At 41.2% G+C, this 21914-nt stretch overlaps 2 protein-coding genes across 2 annotated transcripts in view; both read left to right on the forward strand.

Moving 5' to 3' along the window:
- Positions 1 to 11272: 11272 nt before the first annotated feature.
- On the forward strand, positions 11273 to 20221 carry cyp11c1 (cytochrome P450, family 11, subfamily C, polypeptide 1). Its single transcript, XM_020617578.1, has 8 exons — positions 11273 to 11612; positions 11808 to 11963; positions 12929 to 13143; positions 17058 to 17261; positions 17407 to 17588; positions 17663 to 18028; positions 18916 to 19125; positions 20111 to 20221. Exons 1-8 carry the CDS (start codon positions 11278 to 11280, stop codon positions 20219 to 20221), a joined length of 1779 nt encoding a protein of 592 aa, XP_020473234.1. The 5' UTR covers positions 11273 to 11277.
- A 15-nt stretch (positions 20222 to 20236) lies between these two features.
- The window catches only part of pklr (pyruvate kinase L/R), a 17674-nt gene continuing 15996 nt past the window's right edge, over positions 20237 to 21914 (forward strand). The window contains exon 1 of the mRNA XM_020617665.1: positions 20237 to 20508. Within this exon, the coding sequence (XP_020473321.1) occupies positions 20418 to 20508 (91 nt within the window). The 5' untranslated portion in view covers positions 20237 to 20417. The remainder of the gene's footprint in view (positions 20509 to 21914) is intronic.

Consider the following 21914-nt stretch of genomic DNA (forward strand, 5'->3'; position numbering starts at 1 on the left):
CAAGTCTGGTTCAAAATGTAAAAGATACGTTTATACCATACCATACCAACTTTATTTATAAAGCACTAAAACAACCAAGGCGGACCAAAGTGCTGTACATTACAATAAACAATAAATCAAAGACACAACCCACAAGCACAAATAAGATCAACACCAAAATATAAAAACATGAATCAATAAAAATAAATAAAATCAACACCAATATAAAATATCAAAACGCCAACGAGAATAAATGAGTTTTTAAAAGAGACTTAAAAACAGACAAAGAAGAAGCTTGTCTGACAGGCAGCGGTAAATCGTTCCAAAGTTTGGGCCCAGTGACCGCAAAGGCCCGGTCGCCTCTAAGCTTACGCTTTGTTCTTGGCACACTCAAAAGAAGCTGATTGGCTGACCTCAGAGAATGTGTGGGTGTGTGCCAGTGAAGTAATTCGGATAAATAAGGTGGTGCAGAGCCATGAAGGGATTTAAAAATAAAAAGTAAAATTTTGTAATGAACCCTAAAGGTAACCAGGTAACCAGTGCAGGGAAGCTAAAACTGGAGAGATGTGCTCATATTTTCTCGTACCTGTTAACAGATGTGCTGCGGCATTTTGGACCATCTGGAGGCGAGTGATGAAAGACTCACCAATGCCCAGATACAATGTGTTGCAGTAATTCAGTCGGGACGTAATAAAAGCATGAATAAGCATCTCAAAGTGCTATCTAGAGACCATAGATTTTACTTTGGCCAACTGTCTTAATTAAAAAAAAAACTAGATTTAACGACAACTGCAATTTGACTGTCAAATTTCAGGTCAGAATCCATCTTAACACCCAGATTTGAAATATTTTTTTATTGTATTGAGCCAAAAAGCCCAAGTCAATAGAAGGTGACCCAACAGAATCGCCAAACACTATCACCTCAGTCTTCTCCTCATTCAGCATCAAAAAATTAAAAGCAAGCCAAGATTTAATGTCATCGAAACATTCAAGCAGTGTTCTAACACAAGAGTTTGCTTTTTTAACCAGTAAATAAAGCTGCATAAAAATGAAAGGAGATGCCATGTTTCCTAAGTATAGAGCTGAGTGGGAGAAGATAAAGGGAAAAAAGAAGGGGCCCAAGAACTGAGGGTTGCGGAACCCCATACAAAAGGGGCTCAGAAGAAGACACAGCATCCCCAAGCGTCACACAAAAGGATCTATCCTTAAGGTAAGACCAAAACCATTCTAGGGCTAAACATCAAATACCCAGTGCTCTCAACGAGAAATAAGAATATCGTGATCCACTGTATCAAAAGCGGCGGTCAAGTCTAGGAGCACTAGGACAACACATTTCCTTGAATCAGTTGCCAGAAAAATATCATTTAAAACTTTCATCAAAGCTGCCTCAGTGCTGTGCAGGGTTTTAGATCCTGACTGGGACAACAACATCCACATACAGCACACTATTACAGTCACAAAACAGTATATAACAAAATAACCCACTGGCTTCAACCTTGTCCATGTTTCCTCAAAGCAAACCTCAAGCTGTCACTTTTCATCTGGTGATATGGTGGAAACTCAAACACAACAAACTTTTACTTACTTTCTGATTTTTGTTCCTGAGAATATTTTGCTGTATTGTACTTGAACTTACCCGGTGTCAGACATGCACCTCTTTATGCAGATGTTACATTTACTGTAAGTAAACTTCCCAACAGCAATCACAGTAGGACAGACATTCCTGCATCACTGTGAACATGGCACAGGTCTGAACTGAGTCCTGTCAGATTCATGTAAAGGCTGCAGAACCACAAGTTAAACAAGTGGAGAGAGTGTGAAATATACATCCTGTACTATCTTCTAAGATCATTGCAATGCATTTATTATTTCAGTCATAATCTCTTATGCACAAAAACAGTTTAAGGAATGAAGAAATGCTCTAAAAGAGCTGGGATTGGTTTGTTGAGGAGATTCTTCTCTTATCAGATCAGTCTACTAAAAATATTTCCCTTGCAGTGTGACTTGGGCAAAAGAGGTTGAAAACCCCTGTGCAATCGGAGCATTAATCTGGTCAGCAGTCTCTCACCATGTTTTTAATGTTCATTCATGCCAGCTGCATAGAATATATTACCTCGATCTTCCATCTTGAAGACAAATCTCAGAATTTGTATTTCTGCTCTGAAGTGTGAGGGTGAGGATGCACTAGACCAACATCCTTCAGGCACAGACAGCCCTGGAGTGAAAGCAGCTGAGCAGTCTGATCTGAGAATATGTTGCAACATCAGTGACACAGAACAAACCCCATTTGAGCATTAATGTCATGATCTTGATTTGTTTTCAGATTTGCTGTCCTGTTAAACCTGATGCATCTGCAGGTCTAAAGAACCTTAAACAACTTCCTTCATTCATTAGAAATAGTTCTAGCTTCAAGATCTCTTATTTCTCATTTAATTTGTATAATGAGTAATAGCTACTGTGCAATCATGAACAAGAAGAACATCTGAAGTCTTACAGCAGTAAACATGTTCATTGTGTCCTACTGTCAATTCCTTTCAGTCACATGCAAGGCTGAAAAGACCTGTGCCAGAGAGACACAGAGTTTGTATAAAACATTTGGACATAATGAATCATTTCTACAAAACATGAAACATTCTAATCACAACCTGGCTTACTGACCTGACCTGAAAATGCCAAGTCTGGGGAGCGCCTGGCTGTTCACCAGCTAGTTGCTAACAGAAGTAGTTTGCTGAAACTGCAGTTTGACATGCAGCAGTCACGTTATCACATCATCGTTATTAATAGTTTGTGATTTTGTATAGCCACCTCTGCATTTAATCTCCTTTCTCAGTCTGCTGCTCTGCTCCAGCTGGCTGTAGATGGAAATGAGAGAGGCATCAGAGGGGCTCTGACATATGAGTCAGCGTGAGCCAACCACGTGTGGGAAATGAAACAGGCCAGAAATAAACAAACCCATAGAAACACAATAATGCTCACACCTTAATACATTTACAGACTCCCTTTAAATGTCACTTCTTTCATTCCTCTTTTCAAATCAGTAGTGAGGGCTAAGAAGGAGCATTTCTATTTTATGTGGGTTTGCTCTAACATGAAATTCTAAAAATATTCATTTATCAAAAGATGAAGGATATGAAGGATAAATAAATACTCGTATGACTGCATATCCTCTTAATAAATAAACAGAAAAACACACAGAAGCTCTTGATGCAAATGGGAGCTGCTTACTGGCCAGTCAATAACTAGGACCATTTAACTCAGCAACTCAATTAAGGAAGCAGCAATCTGATCTGCTGTCCTAACCTTCCATTATAGACCCCAGGGTCAGAGCTACTTCTGAAGGAGCACCCTGTTTGGCTGGGTGAAGGAGGTGGGAGGATACTGATAAATGATGGTTCACCCTCCACTCAGGCTGTGGATGGTGAAGTGTAGGGGATTATTGTATTATTAATCTGTTTAAGATGACCCCACATTCTGGCTCGGTAACACTGGGTGGATGCTAAATGTGGTGCTGATGGACTTGATGCTACAAACTGTAATCACTGTACTTCCCAGTCTGAAAAAGTCATACCAGTCATACCAACAAAGGACAACACTTACATAACACAATCCCCCACACCATGCCTCTACTGCTCCATTGGTGGGCAAACATGGGTACAATACATATGGTTTTCCGACCTGGTCTCATTCCCAGGGCATCAAGTACTGAGGTTACTGTATGTCACCTACCCTTGGTGTCGGTGGTAGGTGCACAGGCTTTTCAAATATACCATACCATACCATACCATACCATACCATACAAACTTTATTTATAAAGCACTAAAACAACCAAGGTGGACCAAAGTGCTGTAAATTACAATAACCAATAAATCAAAGACACAACCCACAAGCACAAATAAGATTGACACCAAAATATAAAACATGAATCAATGAAAATAAATAAAATCAACACCAATATAAAATATCAAAATGCCAACGAGAATAAATGAGTTTTTAAAAACAGACAAAGGACGAGAGGCAGAAAAATCATAAACAGGAGATAAAATTTGAGCTCTGGTAGAGATAACCTTGCTGTTAAAAAAGTATATAAATTGCTGACAGAGGGTGGGGGAAGACTCAAAACACGCAGCCTGAGGGACATTCAAAACTGAATCAATAACTTTAAACAAAACATGAGGCTTATGACAGTTTGTTTGAATGATATTAGAGAAATAATTTCTCTTAAGATTTTTCTCAGTTTTTTGATAGCTATGCCAAGAGTCTCTTAGTATCTGAAATGATACTTGTAATTTGTCCTTTCTCCACCTGCGCTCAGCCCTGCGACACTCATGCCTGGCATAATATATCTCTACAATTTAGAGGATATACAGTACTGTATTTTTAAAAAAAAGCTTTAGAAGTAGTTTTTTAGTTTTATGCTCTCAATCATTTTATAATAATTAGTGTTTTTGTAATACATTTTGTATGGAATGACTTCTTTGGATTCTTTCTTCAGCTTTTCTGTTCTCATGTTGTGACTGTGGCCTCTCGGCTCATCAACTGCTCCGTCTGTGTGCGTCACACACCATCCACCTTCCATCGACTCTGGCATCTTGATTGAGTGCAGCTCAGCAGAGAGCATGGTCACAGGGCTGAGCGGTGTGTGTGCTCACCAGTTTTCAGGGCAGCCTTGGCAGAGTTGACAGACGTAGTGTCAGGAAACACATTTCTGACTGAATAAGACCTTATATTTGTGATGATGATTCTGAGAAGATGGTTTTTTAGTATGAACTAGTTTCTAGGTTAATTCTACAGATATGTTCAAATATACTTGAAATTACCTTCAACACCACCAATTACTGCAAAATGTGTTTAAACTGTTGGGACCTAACATGTTATGCTTTACAAAGATAAGTGATGTGAGTTGACACCGATTGTTCATTACAGTTAGGTCAATGGAAACAAATTTTTGCTCCAATTGATTTAAAAGTAACTAGACTTGGAAACAGGTGCTCTGTGGTCACTGCAGCTCCAAACCAAAGGCATGGCGACTTGGGCCACCCAGGAGTCTGAGGCCAGCACTGAAAAGGGCCTGACCAGGTGGTTTAACATGCGTTTAATGTGGTTCAACAGGCTGAGACGCCCTCCTGCAGGACACACTGTTGGCATCTGCTCCAGCTTTAGACAAAAGGGTCATGGCTTTCATGTCTGTGTCAAAGCTGTTCCTAATAACTTAATGCTGTAGTGGCTCCCAGCTTATGTATTGTAGAGTCACTTACTTTACACATTTACTGATGTGTTACTCTGTTAAAAAAGACAAAAAAAAAAACCCTGAACCAACGACAACATGATGGAGTAGATTTAGTATTTAGTATATTTATTATTTTTGTAAACTAAAATAAAACATATAAACATAAATAAATACTGAAGGAATAAAGATGTTTGAAATGATCTCAGCATATGTTGTTTACATTTCTGTTTTTGTCTCAAGTTGTAGGCTACGGGCAGTATGTACCTAAATGAGTTTTCATGTTTCTTCTATTTCTCCTATATATTGGCACTTAAGAGCAGTTTATTTAGTATTTGTTGTATTACTGTAAATTAATAATTGTGCAGTTGCTTGTAGCTTCCATGGCCTCACTCATTTGAAGTGGCAGTCAAACTCACCAAAACAGCAATTACACTAAAAGTATTGGCTCACTGGTTTAGACTTTTTTATTTGGAGGAATGACCTCAGTCAGCAGCTTTGGTCCAGCTGTCAGCACTTTCCTCTCCTCTCCCTTCAGCTCAGATGTCACTGTCTCAGGCCTGACCCTCTCCATCCAGGCGTGTCTTTTCTTCATTTCCTCTTTTGACATCTTTGCTCATCTCTTCATCTCTGGATTTCCAGTGAACCAAATACTGGACAGAGCTTAAAATGTGTTGAAAAAAATCTTACATGGCTCTCTGCTTCCTTTATTTCAAGCTGGCTGACTTATTATCTCTTTTGTTGCAGCATGATTAAAGCACAAATTAGACTTTTAGTACAGGAGCAACACTGATGTCAGACCTGAGGACGTATGCTAGTGTCACTCAACATGACATCAGTGAGCGTCTCTAAATCTTTACCACAAACACGTGAGTGTTCAGGTGTATTCCCTGCCATGGCTAATGAGATTCCCCACATTAAGTTCTTTAGGTGGTAATCTGCACAGGCGAGTTGGGGGTGGTATGGAGAAGGCAGATGGGAGCAGAACAAGCTGAGTCTGAAACCTGGAACAGAAAAGAGCCCCTTTTCTCCTCTGAGGGCCAAAGAGTGCAGATACATTTTGTGGGGAGTCTCTGTTGTTTCTTTTGTTTTCTCAGGGTTGTGTTAATGCTTTGGGGGATTGTCTTGAAGCAGTGGAAGCCATCTGGCTGGAGCTTTACCAGGATTTTATGCTGTGAGCCATTGGACAACTGTAGCTACCTGCATGGGTAAGAAAACTGCAATGGATGACTATGCCAAACCAAGTTAATATTGTGTTTGTAGTTAAATAATCACAAATTGTCAAACTCTTCATCTGTGTATGTAACATTAGGAACTAGATGTGTGTGTGAGGCTGTGTGTATTTAGCAAGTCCTTGTATCTGAGCCTTGTCTGATTGCTGTCCTTGTTCTTGGCAGGGCTCACCTTGAGTCACTGCTTTGCACAGGATATGAGACCATGTGTGTCCTGAGCAACACAACATGAACAAAGGAGAAAACCATTATATATCCACTCATCATCTGTCAGATCAGTAGAGGTGTGATTGTTCCCTCCTGTCCCGACAGCTCAGGTGCATCATGGAGACTGTGGTGAGAATAAAGAAATTGCTGAGTCCACCCATCAGGAAGCTGACTAGCTGCATGTCTGGGGTGAAGGACAGGAAGTTGTTGCCCAAAAGCAGAAACAGCAGGGGAGGAGGAGGAGGTAACAGGTTGGGGAAGACACCTCTTCTCCGTACTGCACATCCTAAAGACCCATCAGTCATCCGCTCGTATCAGGCAGACCTGGAGAAACAGAGGCAAGTGGTCACTGTGCATAATGTAGAAACACAACATGCCACACTGTAAATTACTTCATTACAGGAAAAAGCCATTTAATTATAATGTAAATGTATGTAAGTAGTAGAGAAATATGTACTGACTGTATCAGAAGTAACAGTGACTGGTACAGAAAAATGACCCTGTGAGTCAGTGATTTGATATGATAGTACTTTATTGTTTCCAATGTTAAGATCATTTTATTGTTGTAGTTTGGTTGTTTAAACTGTTTCATATGGATTTATAACAGTTTATCATGTTTTATTAGATAATCAGATGTTTTGTTTGTAAAATCAGAGTAACATGTAAGTTTAATTGTTAAATGTAAGTGGATAAGAAGTACAGTATTTCCCTCTGTAATATCATGGAGTAGATGTACACTGATCAGCCATAACATTATGACCAGTGACAGGTGAAGTGAATAACACTGACTATCTGCTACAGTGGCACCTGTCAGTGTGTGGGGTATATTAGGCAGCAAGTGAACATTCAGTCCTCAAAGTTGATGTGTTGGAAACACGCATGCATGAGGATCTGAGTGACTTTGGCAAGGGCCAAACTGTGATGGTGAGATGACTGGGTCAGAGCGTCTCCCACACTACAGGTCTTGGTGGGTGTTCTTGGTCTGCAGTAGTTAGTACCTACCAACAGTGTCTAAGGAAGGACAAATGGTGAACTGGAGACAGGGTCATGGATGCCCACAGCTCTCTGATGATGAGGTTGACCTAGATTACACTTTTAACTTCCACTTGTACTTTTCAAAAGAGTAAAATTTATTTCAGTCTTTGTTAAAAAGGTTGAAAATGAGAAATATTGTAGAAATCCTGTAGAATATTGAAGTGAAAGAGTCAGGGGCTGTAGTGGTGATATCACACCTACAGTGGTGAGGCTGTTTAATTTGTCTAAAAAATTCTCTCTAACGTCTCATGACCACAGTTTTCACTCCTTTTACATAAGTTTTTCATTGAACTGTAGACACATCTGTGCTCTTCCTGACAGTAGAACTGTGTAAGCAAATGGATTCAAAGAAGATGCACAGTGAGCTGCAGAGTGACACGAAATGCCAACCAACTGCTGCATTGACTCCTATGTACACAGTAATAGGCAGGTGGTTATAATGTTATGGCTGTTCAGTATATAAAGTAGAATAAAGGAAGATACTCTACAGTAATATGTAGCCTGTATATTTACTTTTTGAACATTTGAACAAGTTTTACCACATTAAGAAATACTAATAAATGCACTTTGTGGCACTCGACATACTGTATGTGCTTTGGGCACACATGGTTTTCAAACATGCTGCTGTTTATAACTACCTATGTTTTCATTAGAAATTCAAGTCACCTGTGCTATAGCAGGGATTTTGCTTTCACCGAATTCTGTCGGCAGCGTGTCAGGTGTTTCTCTGCTGTTTACAGAAAGCTGCGGGAAGCGATGAATGCACAGAAGAATGCTGAGCGAGCAGCTATGAGGGCTCACTACAGGAGAAAATACCAGCTGTCTGAGGTCTGTGTGGATGTTTTGTTTACAATATGTTCATGGATTTAGTCCAGTTTGTGTGTTAGGCAGCAGGACGTTGCATTAAGACGTTTAGCATAGTTGGTACAACTCCATACAGTATATGTGGCATCACGTGGTTATGAATGTAACCATTTACAAAGTGCTTTATGTTTGTGTCTATTATTTGGCCAAACATGTACATATTTTCTACTATTGTCAGTAAAACATCCCATCTTATTCAAGCCCCATCAAATTAGTTTTATAACATATTTGAATGACTTTAAATAAATAAAATGCATATATAAATGCATAAATAAAAATGAAAGAAAATAAAGGCACTTTACATGTGTCACACACTTTACATGTGTCACACACACTGTATGATGGTGTATCATGTGCATGAGAAATGTAGACAGAGGTCATTTAGTTTTTATTGTGTGTTCAACCCTCTTCCTCTTCTTTCTCACCAACTTGATGAAGAACCCCAAGGACACAAACCACCTGAGATCTGTGGGAGGGAAAGTGTCACTCCCCCTTGAGCTGTTGAAGATGATTAATCCTGAAACCAAAAACAAAGACGACAGCTTCAACCTGCTGAGTGCTTTTCAAGGCCTCGGCTTTGGCACAGTGATGCTCACAGGAAGGAACTACTTCAGCAAGTGGGGGCTCCTGTAAAGTCATGTCATCACAGGGATGATTAGTGTACTGCCTTCTGATTGAGTTAGTCAGGAAAACATCAGGGGAAATACGCACATTTATGAACACTGCTCAAACATGAATTGTGCTTTTACATCTTACAGCAATAGTCAAATATACATTCAGTCCAGTCGCGCTTCCTCTCACAATCACACAGTGTCATTCAAACTCTCCTTCTGTACATATTTTTGTCCTTTAGCGGTAATAACGTACAGCTCAATTTTATTTTCTGAATAAATCATACTTGGTCAGCATTTAACTGGAGTGAAAATTTGACACTACCTGTTAATTATGATTCATAATAACTTTACTCATACACTAGTCAGTGAAGTTACAAATTACTCCCCAAGTAATGTTGTAAAAGATTATTTTACATTCTCCTCTTTAGCAGCTGTAAACAGTATACACTCTAAACATTTCATAAATCATTTATATTGTATTTGTCAATAAGTCTAACTCCTGCTGTGGTTAACTGTAAGTGGAAACTGCTTTATGAACAGATAATAAATACACTCAGTTGTATTAAAAATAAAATATGTCAGTGTAGGTGGAGTTATAATTGCAGGCAAATGTATGCCATTTTATTTACAGCCAGTGGTGGAAGAAGTACTCAGAATCTTTATTAAGTAAAAGTAGCAATACAACAGTGTAAAAATACTATTACATTCAAAAAGTTACTTAAGTAAAAGTACAAAAGTTATAATCATCAAAATATACTTAAAGTACTAAAAGTACACCTGCTCGTTATGCAGAATGGCATATTTATATTATGGTGAGCTTATATTATTGGATTATAATTAATTATGTGTTACCGTGTTCATCACATTAATGCTAAAACATGCAAAAGTGAAGATAATGTGAACTACCGTATATATTTATAATTTGAAGTACTTTACATTCTGCTGGGTGGTTTGTGGATTTTCCACTGAGGATCAGTGAAATCCAATAATTTTATTTATCAGACTGAAAAAACGTAACCAGTAACTGAAGTTATCAAATGAATGTAGTGCAGTGAAAAATTCAATTTTTGCCTTTTAAATGTAGTAAAGTTTAGGTATGAAATAGCAGAAAATGAACATACTCAATTAAAATACAAATATCTCAGAATTGTACTCAAGTACTGTACAGTACTTGAGTAAATGCATTTTATTTTCCACCACTGCCTACAGCCAAATCACGTCTTAATTATCATTTGTTTAATGTTTGTATACGCTGCTTAAAGTGTCACTGGTGAGGCCACATTTCCATGAATGATAGTGTAATAACTCATTTTTATTATTATGAAACATTATGAGGTATTACATGATGGGTTGATATACAACATATACTGTTAGGATCATGGGATTTTTACATAATTGTTTAAAGCTTTTATCATATTTTCACCCCATTTGGAAAGTAATTTTAACCCTTTATTCATTTATTGTAATGTTGTGTAATGCATAATCCGCTGTTATAAGGTGAATAGTTAAAATGTTGCCATGGTGATTATTCATCAAGACACTGCAGCTAGTTTCTACTTCTCTGAATGATGGAGATCTGACTGGATGATCTATACACAAGTAAGCAACCTCAGGGCAACACATTCACATTTCACCACACATTCACACAACTGAATGATGTCTAGTATAAAAGCCAAACTGTATCTGTAATGTGTATGAGCCAAATTTGAGGCTATTAGTTTCATGTACCTAGTTTTGGTGTGTAAATGGGGTCACACTGTCTAGTCATAAAGCAGAAACCAACAACCACCAGGACTGTGAAACATGTCCTACATGGTCTTTTTTGTTGTTGTTGAATAGCTTTAAGCACAGCTTCTAATAAAGACTTTACTGGCCAGCTGGATTCACTGTTGTTTTAAACACCGTGTGTGTGAGTGTGTGTATTTGTGTATCTTTTGGATCAGGCAAACCTCTGGGTTCTGTTGCGTTTCTCTTGAACTGTGATCGTCACATCCATAGATCTTCATCTGCTGTCAGCTCATTAGAGCACTGGCACATGTTCAAGGATACGAGACTGGCAACAGAGGAGGGAAATAACAGGTCCTGTAGAGACGACAAACCACCAGGGGTGTCACAACTTTGGATGAGAACACAGCTGGTTTGCACTATGAGGAGCATGTACACCCCAGTGACAGTGTGTGTCAGAGCACAGGGCACCTGTGGCTCCACAAATCTGCTTTGTGGTGTCATGCTGCAAAGAGCTTTTTGTATGACTGCAGCAGAGACAGTGGCAAAGTCAGAGAGGAGTAAAGGAGTTAGAAAAAGGGGTGTGGATGGACGAGTACGGCGCTTTGAGGAGATCCCTCACACGGGCAGGAGTGGTTGGATCAACCTGTTGAAGTTCTGGAGAGAAGGCCGTTTTGGGCAAATTCACAAACATATGGAGCGCACCTTCAGCGCCCTTGGCCCCATCTACAGGTAGAGGGAAGGCAGAAAGATGGTATCATATATACATAAATATTTTAAAAGATTCCTGAGCAATGGTGTATATTGTAAGTAGCTGATTGGCTTAATTAGGGCACATATGGTAGAGTGAGGAGACAAACTGTTGATATTCAGTAGTGTATGAGTTTACACCATTGCCTTTGTGTGTGTGTGTGTGTGTGTGTGAAGGGAGCACGTGGCCACGCAAAGCAGTGTGAACATCTTTCTTCCATCCGACATCGGTGAGCTGTTTCGCTCTGAGGGCCTGTACCCTGAACGGATGACCGTGCAGCCTTGGGTGACGCACAGGGAGATACGCCATCACAGCAAGGGAGTCTTCCTCAAGTCAGTACCTCATCTGTTTATATTGCTGATTGATTTACAGTTGGAGTTAAGTACGTAGTGTTTACGACTAAGGTTGGGATAAGTCTGCAGGAGATGACTGGGTGAATGTAAGTCAGTGACATGTTCAATAAGTGTGTGTGCCATCATCATCAAGCTTGGTTTCTGGGGTCACTGTGGAAAGTACTGACCTATACTCTTGTAGCCTTTCAGAGCTCATATTTTGTGTTTGTAGAACATGAGCTAACTCTGATAAAAATGTATACAGCCATTTCTTCACACTGGAGAATGACATACATTGCTGGCTTTTTTTTATTCTACAACTGGGAGGGAGTTGGACGTTTTCACATTCAACACACGGGGTTTATTTTAAAGGAGACTTCAGTTCATCACTATCACACTTCCATAAAGTTGAGGACTCACAAGAGACAGATGAGAACAGTCAAAATCGATGCATCAGGTGCTGAGATATCCTGATTTCTAACCAATATTTGCTAAATTCAAATGTTATTACTTCAATAAATGGCTATTGCCAGTTGTTATCACACCCTTAATTATACTCCAGCAAGGGCAAACTGCACCTACCAGTAGGCCAAGCGATTTCACTAGTGTAGGTTAAGATGCAAAAAACACTGGGCTCAAATGTTGTAAAGATAACTGGTAGTGTAGGTTAAGATGCAAAAAACACTCAAATGTTGTAAAGATAACTAAATGGGGTGGAGGTAAGGCTGAGCAGAGGTTAAGCAACAAAGAAGAGACTTGTTGTGGTTTCATGTTAAGGCAAGGGAAAAGTCCAACTGAAAGGGAAACAGACTGACACAGCTCTTCTACTTTAGGAATATAAAAGCAAAAAAAACACATCTGCTTGAGAAAAATTTCTTTTGAGCCCACATTCTTTGCCTCACAGTGACTGTGCAGAACTGAAGTGCATTGATCTCAACACATCGCACTAAAGCTTCTCTCCACAGGAATGGTGAGGAGTGGCGAGCTGACCGTCTACTGCTCAACAAAGAGGTGATGATGAATGTGGCCGTGCAGCGCTTTCTCCCTCACCTTGATGAGGTGGCGAGGGACTTCTGTCGAATGCTGCAGGCGAGAGTGGAGAAGGAGGGAAGAGTCGTGGAAGGGAAACAAAGTCTGACCATTGAACCCAGTTCTGACCTCTTTCGCTTTGGGCTGGAAGGTCAGAGGTCATCAGTGATTTGTGACCTGTGGTTTCTTTGTGTATTTTTATGTGGGACTGTGCAGCTGATGTATACACCAGGCCACAGAATTCTGGCTCTTTTTAATCCATCAGAGCTGAGCTAAGTGTAGGGCGGTCTAACAAGAACATCCCAGCTTTGTCTGACCGTGAAGTCATTTGGGATGGGAATGTATGGATTAATGTCACCTCCATTTTGACAGGCATTCATTCAGCCTATATCGGCTCTTTTGGTTGAATCACAAGTTCTAACTGAAGCTTCAATATCTTCTTACAGTCTGTAGGAACATCACCTTTATGAAAGTTCCCAAAAAACCTTTCCCTTGCTACTATCTCACTGCTTTTGCTCTTTCTCCTTGCTGAAACACATTCCAAAAAACGTTGGGATGGCTGCATTTCAGGGCCAGTAATGAGGTAAAACAATGAAATGATGACTCCTTTTTAAACAGGTGATGTCAACAGGTGATTGCAATCATGATTTGGTACAAATGTGGCATCCAGGAAAGCCCAAGCCCTTTAGGAGCAAAGATGGGCTAAGGACTACCAGTTTGACAACAAATAGATATCACAGACTATAAACCCTCACCCCAGATTTGTGATAGTGACATCTCTCTGCTGAACAGCCTCAGTGTCTTCTTTGGCTACTTGAAACACAGAACAACACACCAGCACTGAAGACCACCTCTCCCCCAGGCGAGGAGGTTGTGTGTCTGTCCACAGCCAGCGTGAAGAAGACCCTCTCCAGGATTAACCCCCACAAGGCAGCTGGACTGGATAACATACCTGGTCATGTTTTAAAGGACTGTGCCGAGGAGCTCAGGGATGTCCTCACGGACATTTTTAACATCTCCCTGAGCCAAGTGGTTGTTCCCACATGTTTCAATGCCACCACAATAATTCTACTTCCAAAGAAGCCCCACCCAACCAGTTACAATGACTATCGGCCTGTAGCACTGACTTCAATTATTATGAAGTGCTTCAAGCGGCTGGTCATGCAGAACGTCAGGTCCATCCTTCCTCCCTCTCATGACCCATTTCAGTTTGCATACAGGTCAAACAGGTTCACAGAGGATGCCATTACTACTGTTCTCCATCCAGCCCTCACCCACCTAGATTCAAAGAACTGTTAAGTGCGAATGCTGTTCCTAGACTTCAGTTCAGCATTCAACACAATCATTCCCCAGCAGCTTACACAAAAACTTGGACACTTGGGACTCAAAACCTCTCCCTGCAACTGGGTGCTGGACTTTCTAACAGGGAGGCCACAAAATGTTCAGGTCAGCAGCAACATCTCCAAGACCATCACGCTGAGTACTCATTGCTCTTCATACTGCTGACCCACGACTGTATGCCAACCTACAGCACCAACCACATTGTCAAGTTTGAGGATGACACGACTGTAGTTGGCCTCATTACCAACAATGATGAGGCCAACTACACGAGTGAGGTGTGCCAACTGGTCCAGTGGTGTAAGGACAACAACCTCTCCCTCAATGTGGGGAAGACTAAAGAGATCGCTGTGGACTTCAGGAGAAAACCTCTAAAGCATCCACCACTGACCATCGATGGTGCTGTAGTGGAGAGAATGAGCAGTACCAGGTTCCTGGGGGTGCACATGTCTGAGGGCCTCTCCTGGGCCAACAACACCACATCACTGGCCAAGAAAGCTCAAACATGCCTCTACTTCCCCACCCCCCATCATGTGCTCCTACTACAGGGCACCACTGAGAGCGTCATCACTGGCTGCATCACTGTGTGGTACAGAGGCTGTACTGTCTCCTGCAGAAGGACCCTGCAATGCATAGTGAAAACAGCCAGCAAGACTGGCTCCCCTTTGCCCTCCCTCATGGACATCTTTAACACCCGCCTCACTCACAGAGCCATCAGCATTGCTGATGACACCTCCCACCCCTCACACTCCCACTTCAGACTCCTGCCTTCAGGAAGAAGGTATCGGAGTCTTCAGGCCCACTCCACCAGACTTATAAACAGTTTCATCCACCAGGCTATGAGGATGCTGAACACTGTCCACTACCTCCCCCGCTCTGCCCCCTGCCCCGGGGCTGTAACCCACTATAGAACATAAAAAGACTACCTCTGCTGTTTTGCACAATTCTGGAAATCTGTTGCTGATTGTTTGTCAATGGCATTACCGTCCATGCACATTTCATAAGCTATTATGCACCTCTTCACCAATGCCTTTGGTGATGTTAACCATTTGACAATCTTCTTGTTATTATTTGTATTATTGTCACTGATTGTACATGGTTTTGAGTCATAGCCTATTAGGTTGTACCATTTAGTTTTATCCTAATTATTTTAATTTAGTTTTTATTCTATTTTTTATTCAACTTTTATTCTATTTACCTTCTTAAATGGTTTGGTATTTAATATTAGGTGAGAGAGAGACGGTGTTAAAATTTTCTGTAGGTCCTGTACATATAGTGAATTGACAATAAAAACCTTTGATCCTTGATATGTCACCCTCTATGGTGCATAATGTAATTAATGCTGGGGGAATTGCGGTGTGTAGAGTTCACAAGCCTCAGCTGGATGGCTGTGCTCTCCAATCCCTCAGATGGCACTGCATCAAGAATCGGCACTCTTCTATAAGCGACATAACCACAGTTTGGCACACCTGTGTCAGTCACTACAATACATAGTTATGTCCATAAATGCTGCTTAAAACTGTAGTGTGCCAAAGGAAACTCTATGTAAAGAGTGTCCAGAAGCACTCGACTGCTCTGGGCTCGGAAGCATCTGGGATGGACCATCACACAGTGGAAACGTGTACTGTGGTCAGACAAATCAGTATTTCAGGTCTTTTTGGAAGGAATGGACCCTGTGTGCTCCGGACCAAAGACGAATAGGACCATCCAGACTGTTACCAGCATCAAGTCCAGAAGCCATAGTCTGTCATGGTCTGGGGTTGTGTCAGTGCACTTGGCAAAGCTAACTTACACTTCTGTGATGGCTCCATTAATGCTGAAAAATACATCGAGATTTTGGAGCAACATATGCTGCCTGCAAGATGACATCTTCTTCAGGGACGTCCATGCATATTTCAACAAGACAGTGCAAAACCTCACACTGCACATTATCAAGGCCTGGCTGCAGAGAAAAAGGGTGTGAGTGCTGGACTGGCCTGCCTGCAGTCACGAAAAACCGTAAAAATACCAGCAAAGATGATCAGAGCTCCTGTGTTCTTTCACCATCTTCTCCATTCATGCACCCATCTGCACTACATTCAGTGTCACTGCTTGTGTGACTCAGTGTGCTGTACACTGTGTGTATGTGAGCGTGAATGGGGGAGAGTTGAGTCATGCTGTTTTGGTCTTAATGAACAGCACCTCACTGAGCCAGGTGCTCAGCCGGGGTAGGAACAGACTGGTGTGAAACTCTATTCCAGTTCGCTAGTAAATATAACACATGTCTGATGGGTGATGGATGTCTGGTGGAGGAGAAACTGTTCCTCTGAGAAATCATATGCACTCAGAAAACAACACTGGCTTCTGTGTGGAGCTAGATTTGAAAAACATCATATTTTCTTGCTGTCACAGAGAGAAATAAATGTCTTTCAAAGAAAAAACACCTGCCTTTTTAGACTCTGTTTAGTTGTTTGTGCAGGAGAGCCACAAACCCTCAAATAATGATATATTCAACCTATAAAACCATGCAGTTCCTTAAAACCTTAATTACTCTTTTAATTAATTAAAACATGAAAAGGAAAAATGGGAGTCTGGAGATTTTATAGTCTTCTTTATTATTCATTAAAAGTTATTTTATGTTTTCAAAAAAATATTTCAACTTAGCTTCTGAGTGTTTTAGTTTGTCAGTTATGTCTCACCTTAGCCCACACTTACACCCCTGCCCTCCCTCTCCTCCCCCCTCTGTAGCCATTTGCCATGTGCTCTATGGGGAGCGCATGGGCCTCTTCTCCTCATCTCCCTCCATGGAGTCTCAGAAGTTCATCTGGGCTTTGAAGCAGATGCTGGCAACCACCAATCCTCTTCTTTACCTGCCCCATCGCCTGCTGCTCCGCGTCGGTGCTCCGCTGTGGGTCCAGCACGCCAGTGCATGGGACTACATCTTCTCTCATGGTAGGAAGAGCTACAGACACTGACATGACATCTAATGCAGGAATAATGGATCATTCAGTCTTCATTTATGGTTGATCCTGATATGTTCCTCCTTCATTACTCTCATCTCACCTGACTCTGTCATCATGTCCTGTGCTCCTTCCAGCGGATGTGAGGATCCAGAGGGGATACCAGCGCCAGTCATCCTCCCGGGGTCGAAGGTCTGAGGCTGGAGCAGCTGGAGACCGCCACACTGGGGTTCTGGGCCAACTCCTAGAGAAAGGACAACTATCTATGGACCTGATCAAAGCCAACATGACTGAGCTGATGGTTGGAGGGGTCGACACGGTGTGTATGTGTGTGGATGAGATGTTCTTGTCCTTGTATACCTCAACCTGACTAACTCTGTCACCTCTCTGCAGACAGCTGTGCCCCTGCAGTTTGCTCTGTTTGAGCTGGCCCGCAACCCAGAGGTGCAGGAGAAGGTGAGGCAGCAGGTGATCGAGTCTTGGGCGCAGGCGGCTGGTGACCTTCAGAAAGCTCTGCAGGGGGTGCCACTGCTAAAAGGCACTGTCAAAGAGACCCTTAGGTACATAAAACTCAAGAATCCTTCCAGTGGCTCACAAATGGGCACACCAGGCATTATGCAAGTTTTTTTTTTTTTGTTGGCCACCTGCATACACCCACACACACATATCTCTTCATTGTTTATGCACCCTGTTGCCTCCAAGTTCATATCAAGTACACATCACAGAGCACACTATGGCTGGCCCCAATCCCAGAAACTAGTAATCACATACTGGAATGCTGTTTAGCTCCAGGGTTTCTGTATGTGTAGTCTAATATTAGGCCTGGTGACAGGGGACCTAGCTGTTACATAACATCTGCCTCATCCAGATGCAAAGTCTTGAAATAAAATAACTTCTGAGCTCATACAAGTTAACAGGACTGTATGGAAACTCCATTTGCTGATGAAGAATGAGTAATGCAGTTGAAAGCTCCAGAAAAAGCACACAACCGGGCCTTGAGTAGGGAATGTTTTACAGCGCCACTTCACCTACACTTGTTTATCAGGCTATTTGGCAAGCAGGTTGTAACCAGCATTTTGGAGAATTTGTCACATTTCTCCTGTGGAGTCAGTCTGTCTCATTGTCTTCTAGGTCTTCATATAATCCCAGACTGACTCCATGATGTTTAGTTCAGCTCTCTGTGGGAATGAGGCCATCTGATGCAGGTCCCCTTGTATGGGTATCTTTTGAATGAAATCTGGAAGCTACATACACACACATACAAGTTTCCAAATTCCAAGTCTCCTTTTCTGGGAGCATGGCTCAAATATCTTAAATGACAAGTGATTACCAGTAATCCAGAGCTTTTGTCAAGAATTGAGTGAGGAGTCAAAGGTAATACCTGAAAACATAGATTTGTTTGTGTGCATGTGTGTGGTTTTTTGGTGTTGTTTTGCTGTGTCAGGTTATACCCGGTGGCAATCACAGTACAACGGCGTCCAGTCAAAGATGTTGTTCTTCAGAATTACCATGTACCTGCTGGGGTGAGTGATCACACTATGAACCGCTTTCTTATTTTCTTCCTAATTCTTCTGCGAACGCCAATGTACAAACATATTTAGGTGCATTCAGTGCTACAGCTGACTCATCTCATCTTATCCCCCCAGACAATGGTCCAGGTCTGTCTTTACCCCCTGGGAAGGAGTGCAGAGGTGTTTGACGATCCAGAGCGCTTTGACCCTGAGCGGTGGTGCAGCATTAGAGAAGGTGGCCAGAGACCGGAGTTGGGGTTTCGCTTCATGGCTTTCGGTTTAGGGGCAAGGCAATGTGTCGGACGGAGGATTGCTGAGAATCAGATGCAGCTCTTACTCATGCGTGTGAGTGATATTAGACAGTAGAAGGAGGAAAGAGACCATGAGGATGGAGATTGGGTCAGAGAGAAAGGATGTGAAGCAAGAGGCAGGAAGAGTTAGAAAAGCTGGTGCTGAGTTATAAAGAAAGACAAGATTTGACACATTTAACCAGTATCTGCTGAGCAGCGATGCAGGAAGTACTCAGATCCCTTATTTATTTGAAAATACCAGCATCACAGTGTTAAAATACCACTTTACCTATATTTAAAACTCCATTTTAATAACAGCACAGTATGATTATTAAACAAGAGTACTTAAAATATTAAAAGTACTTGTTTGGCCTATGAAGCAGTTGTGTAAGCAGCATTTTTCTGTTGTAGCTGGATGAAGTGGAGCTACTTTTTATACAGTGAGGTAGCTCAATCCTAGGGGCCCGGTCCCTCCAGTGTTCGCTTTATAAATCTGAGGAGTGGTGAAATAATTAGTATGAGAGGAAAAAACAAAAACAAAGTTGTGTTTAATACGTTTTTATTTATTTCTCACAGTTTTCTTTTTACTTTTTTGTGACATACTGGGGAGTTTTGGCCAATCTCAGGTATTTAAATGAAATTATCTCAGAAATTAAGATGGAAAATCTTTTTGTAGTGGAGCTGCTAACAAGTAGAAACACCTGAAATGTGACAAGAGGCCCCATCCACGCATTGTTTTCTTTACCCTTGTGTTGTATTTTATAGATTTTTTAACATAATATGTAAAATAATTAGAACTGATAAATAAACTGAATGGACTTAAAAGTTCAAGGGCACACTGATTTGTAGTTGAGAATAATTATAACTTAGTATATAGATACTCAAGTAAGTACAAGTACAAGTAACTCACAACTGCAGTTGAGTACAGAACTTGGGTAAATGCACTTAGTTACTTTCCAGCACTTGTGCTGAGTGCAGCCGGACTAACATGTGTTCCCCTCTGCCTTCACACCTCCATCACCTCCTCCACCTTTGTGTAGGTCCTGCTGAGCTTCCATCTCAGCGTGCAGTCCTCAGAGGACGTCAAGACCACATTCGCCTTCCTCCTCCAGCCTGAGACTCCGCCGAGGATCACGTTCAGCCGGATCTGACGCACACAGAGAAGAGGGTTGTCAGCATTTGACATGTTTAATCACACAATTTAGCCTGTGTCATCTTAACAACACTGTCATAAACTCCGTAATCACGCCAAGAATTTGTAATGCTGTCATATAAAGTATCATTTCCTCCTCCCGTTGTCTCCATTGTGGCTTAGTGCGCACTAGCTTTAGCGCAGATGTCCACCAGATGGCGCTGGCACTCGCGCTATCGCCCGTTCACTTTCACTTGTCGCTCGTCACCGGTCAGTCTGGCCCGACCTGCTCCATACATCCAACAGGTTGGTGTTTTCCTTTTTAAAGCTTTAGACCTTACAACTTTGCTTCACAACGTGGCCGTGTACTGTGCAGTATTCATAAACCACTGTAATGCCGTGTTTACAACTTATTTTTGTACTATAGCCTACTGTGGAACAGTTTGCAATGGTATTGCTTATTTTCCAGCTGAAAGTGTTTCCTGCTGTTGCTTTCTGTCTCTCCGCCCCACATTCATCGCTTAACTTCTTCAGTTGTCCCTTGTTTGCTAAACGAAACGCTGTCTAATAAAGAAAAGTCAAGTGCTTGAGGTAAGAGCCAAAAGGGAGGAGGTTTTGGTACTAGTACTGCAACGTGGCTCGTGTATTCTCATATTTTTTTGTTTTAGGTGAAACATATTTAAGACGAATATCATGTACTCGTGCGTAAAACGAGCCCTTGCTCCAGTGTGTTGTACAGAGCAGAGGGCGGCAGGGTAAATGTTCTCTTGTCATCTCAGGATCAAAGGTCTATTTGCTCCTTGGCTAACGATTTACGCTTTCTGTCAGCAAGTCTGCCAAGTGCAACGCCACGCACCACCCCTAGACACCAGTAAGAAACGTTGAGTAAACTGGCTCAGTGGGTGGAAGGTACTAAATGTCTGCGTCACCCAGTGGTGGAAGCAGTTCTCCTGTCCTTTATTTAGTAGGCGATACATGCTACACTGTAAAAATACTTTGTTAAAAGCAAGAGTCATGCATCCTGCATCCAAAATGTTTACTTAAGTAAAGGTACCAACAATAAGTAAAGTACCAACAGTAGGCCTAAATTATTCATTATGATGATTATTATTATGAAAGTAACTTTGCCTTTTTAGCTCTTTAGTTGATTGTATATCATTTTCAAAATGTTGTGTGGTGTATGAATGTTAACACTCTGTTATAATTTTTTTTAGTATATTACTTGTGTGGTGTAGAAAAGAATCATTTACTGCTTGCAAACCAATGATGGTAAGATGATGTCATGGGGTAGGACTGGATAAGTCTGACTTCTTCCTACTCCATTCAAGCATGTACTAGGTATAAGCAAATTGATATTGGATTAGCATTTGTTGGATATGTGTAAAATTATGTGTGTTGACATATCAACTGTTTTTACATGCTTGAAAGAAAAGAATCAAAAATCAAATCAAATCAACATCTGACCACCTGTAAAAGTGCTATAGTGCATCTGGAACAAAACTACTTTATTAACAACTTATTAACATTTATAATTCCCGACTTTAATTATTGCAAGAACTCTTTATTCCTGACTAATGAGAGAGCATCAGTAAACAATTTATTTGCCATTGACCATTAATTACAAACTTATATAAAGGTAACTAACATCTTTTTTTTAAATGCAGAGCCTAATGTTTGACCAACAGTTCACAACCCAAAGACATTTAACAGTG

This window comes from Monopterus albus, unplaced genomic scaffold (genome assembly GCF_001952655.1).
Source record: "Monopterus albus unplaced genomic scaffold, M_albus_1.0 scaffold192.1, whole genome shotgun sequence".
Taxonomy (NCBI): Eukaryota; Metazoa; Chordata; class Actinopteri; order Synbranchiformes; family Synbranchidae; genus Monopterus; species Monopterus albus.

Bases quoted from the DNA above. Each gene is read 5' to 3' on its own strand.
- cyp11c1 (XM_020617578.1), top strand. From the start codon at position 11,278: ATGAGAACACAGCTGGTTTGCACTATGAGGAGCATGTACACCCCAGTG. The intron at 11,613-11,807 runs GTAGAGGGAAGG...GTGTGTGTGAAG, and splicing joins GCCCTTGGCCCCATCTACAG to GGAGCACGTGGCCACGCAAA. The intron at 13,144-17,057 runs GTCAGAGGTCAT...CCCCCTCTGTAG, and splicing joins CTTTCGCTTTGGGCTGGAAG to CCATTTGCCATGTGCTCTAT.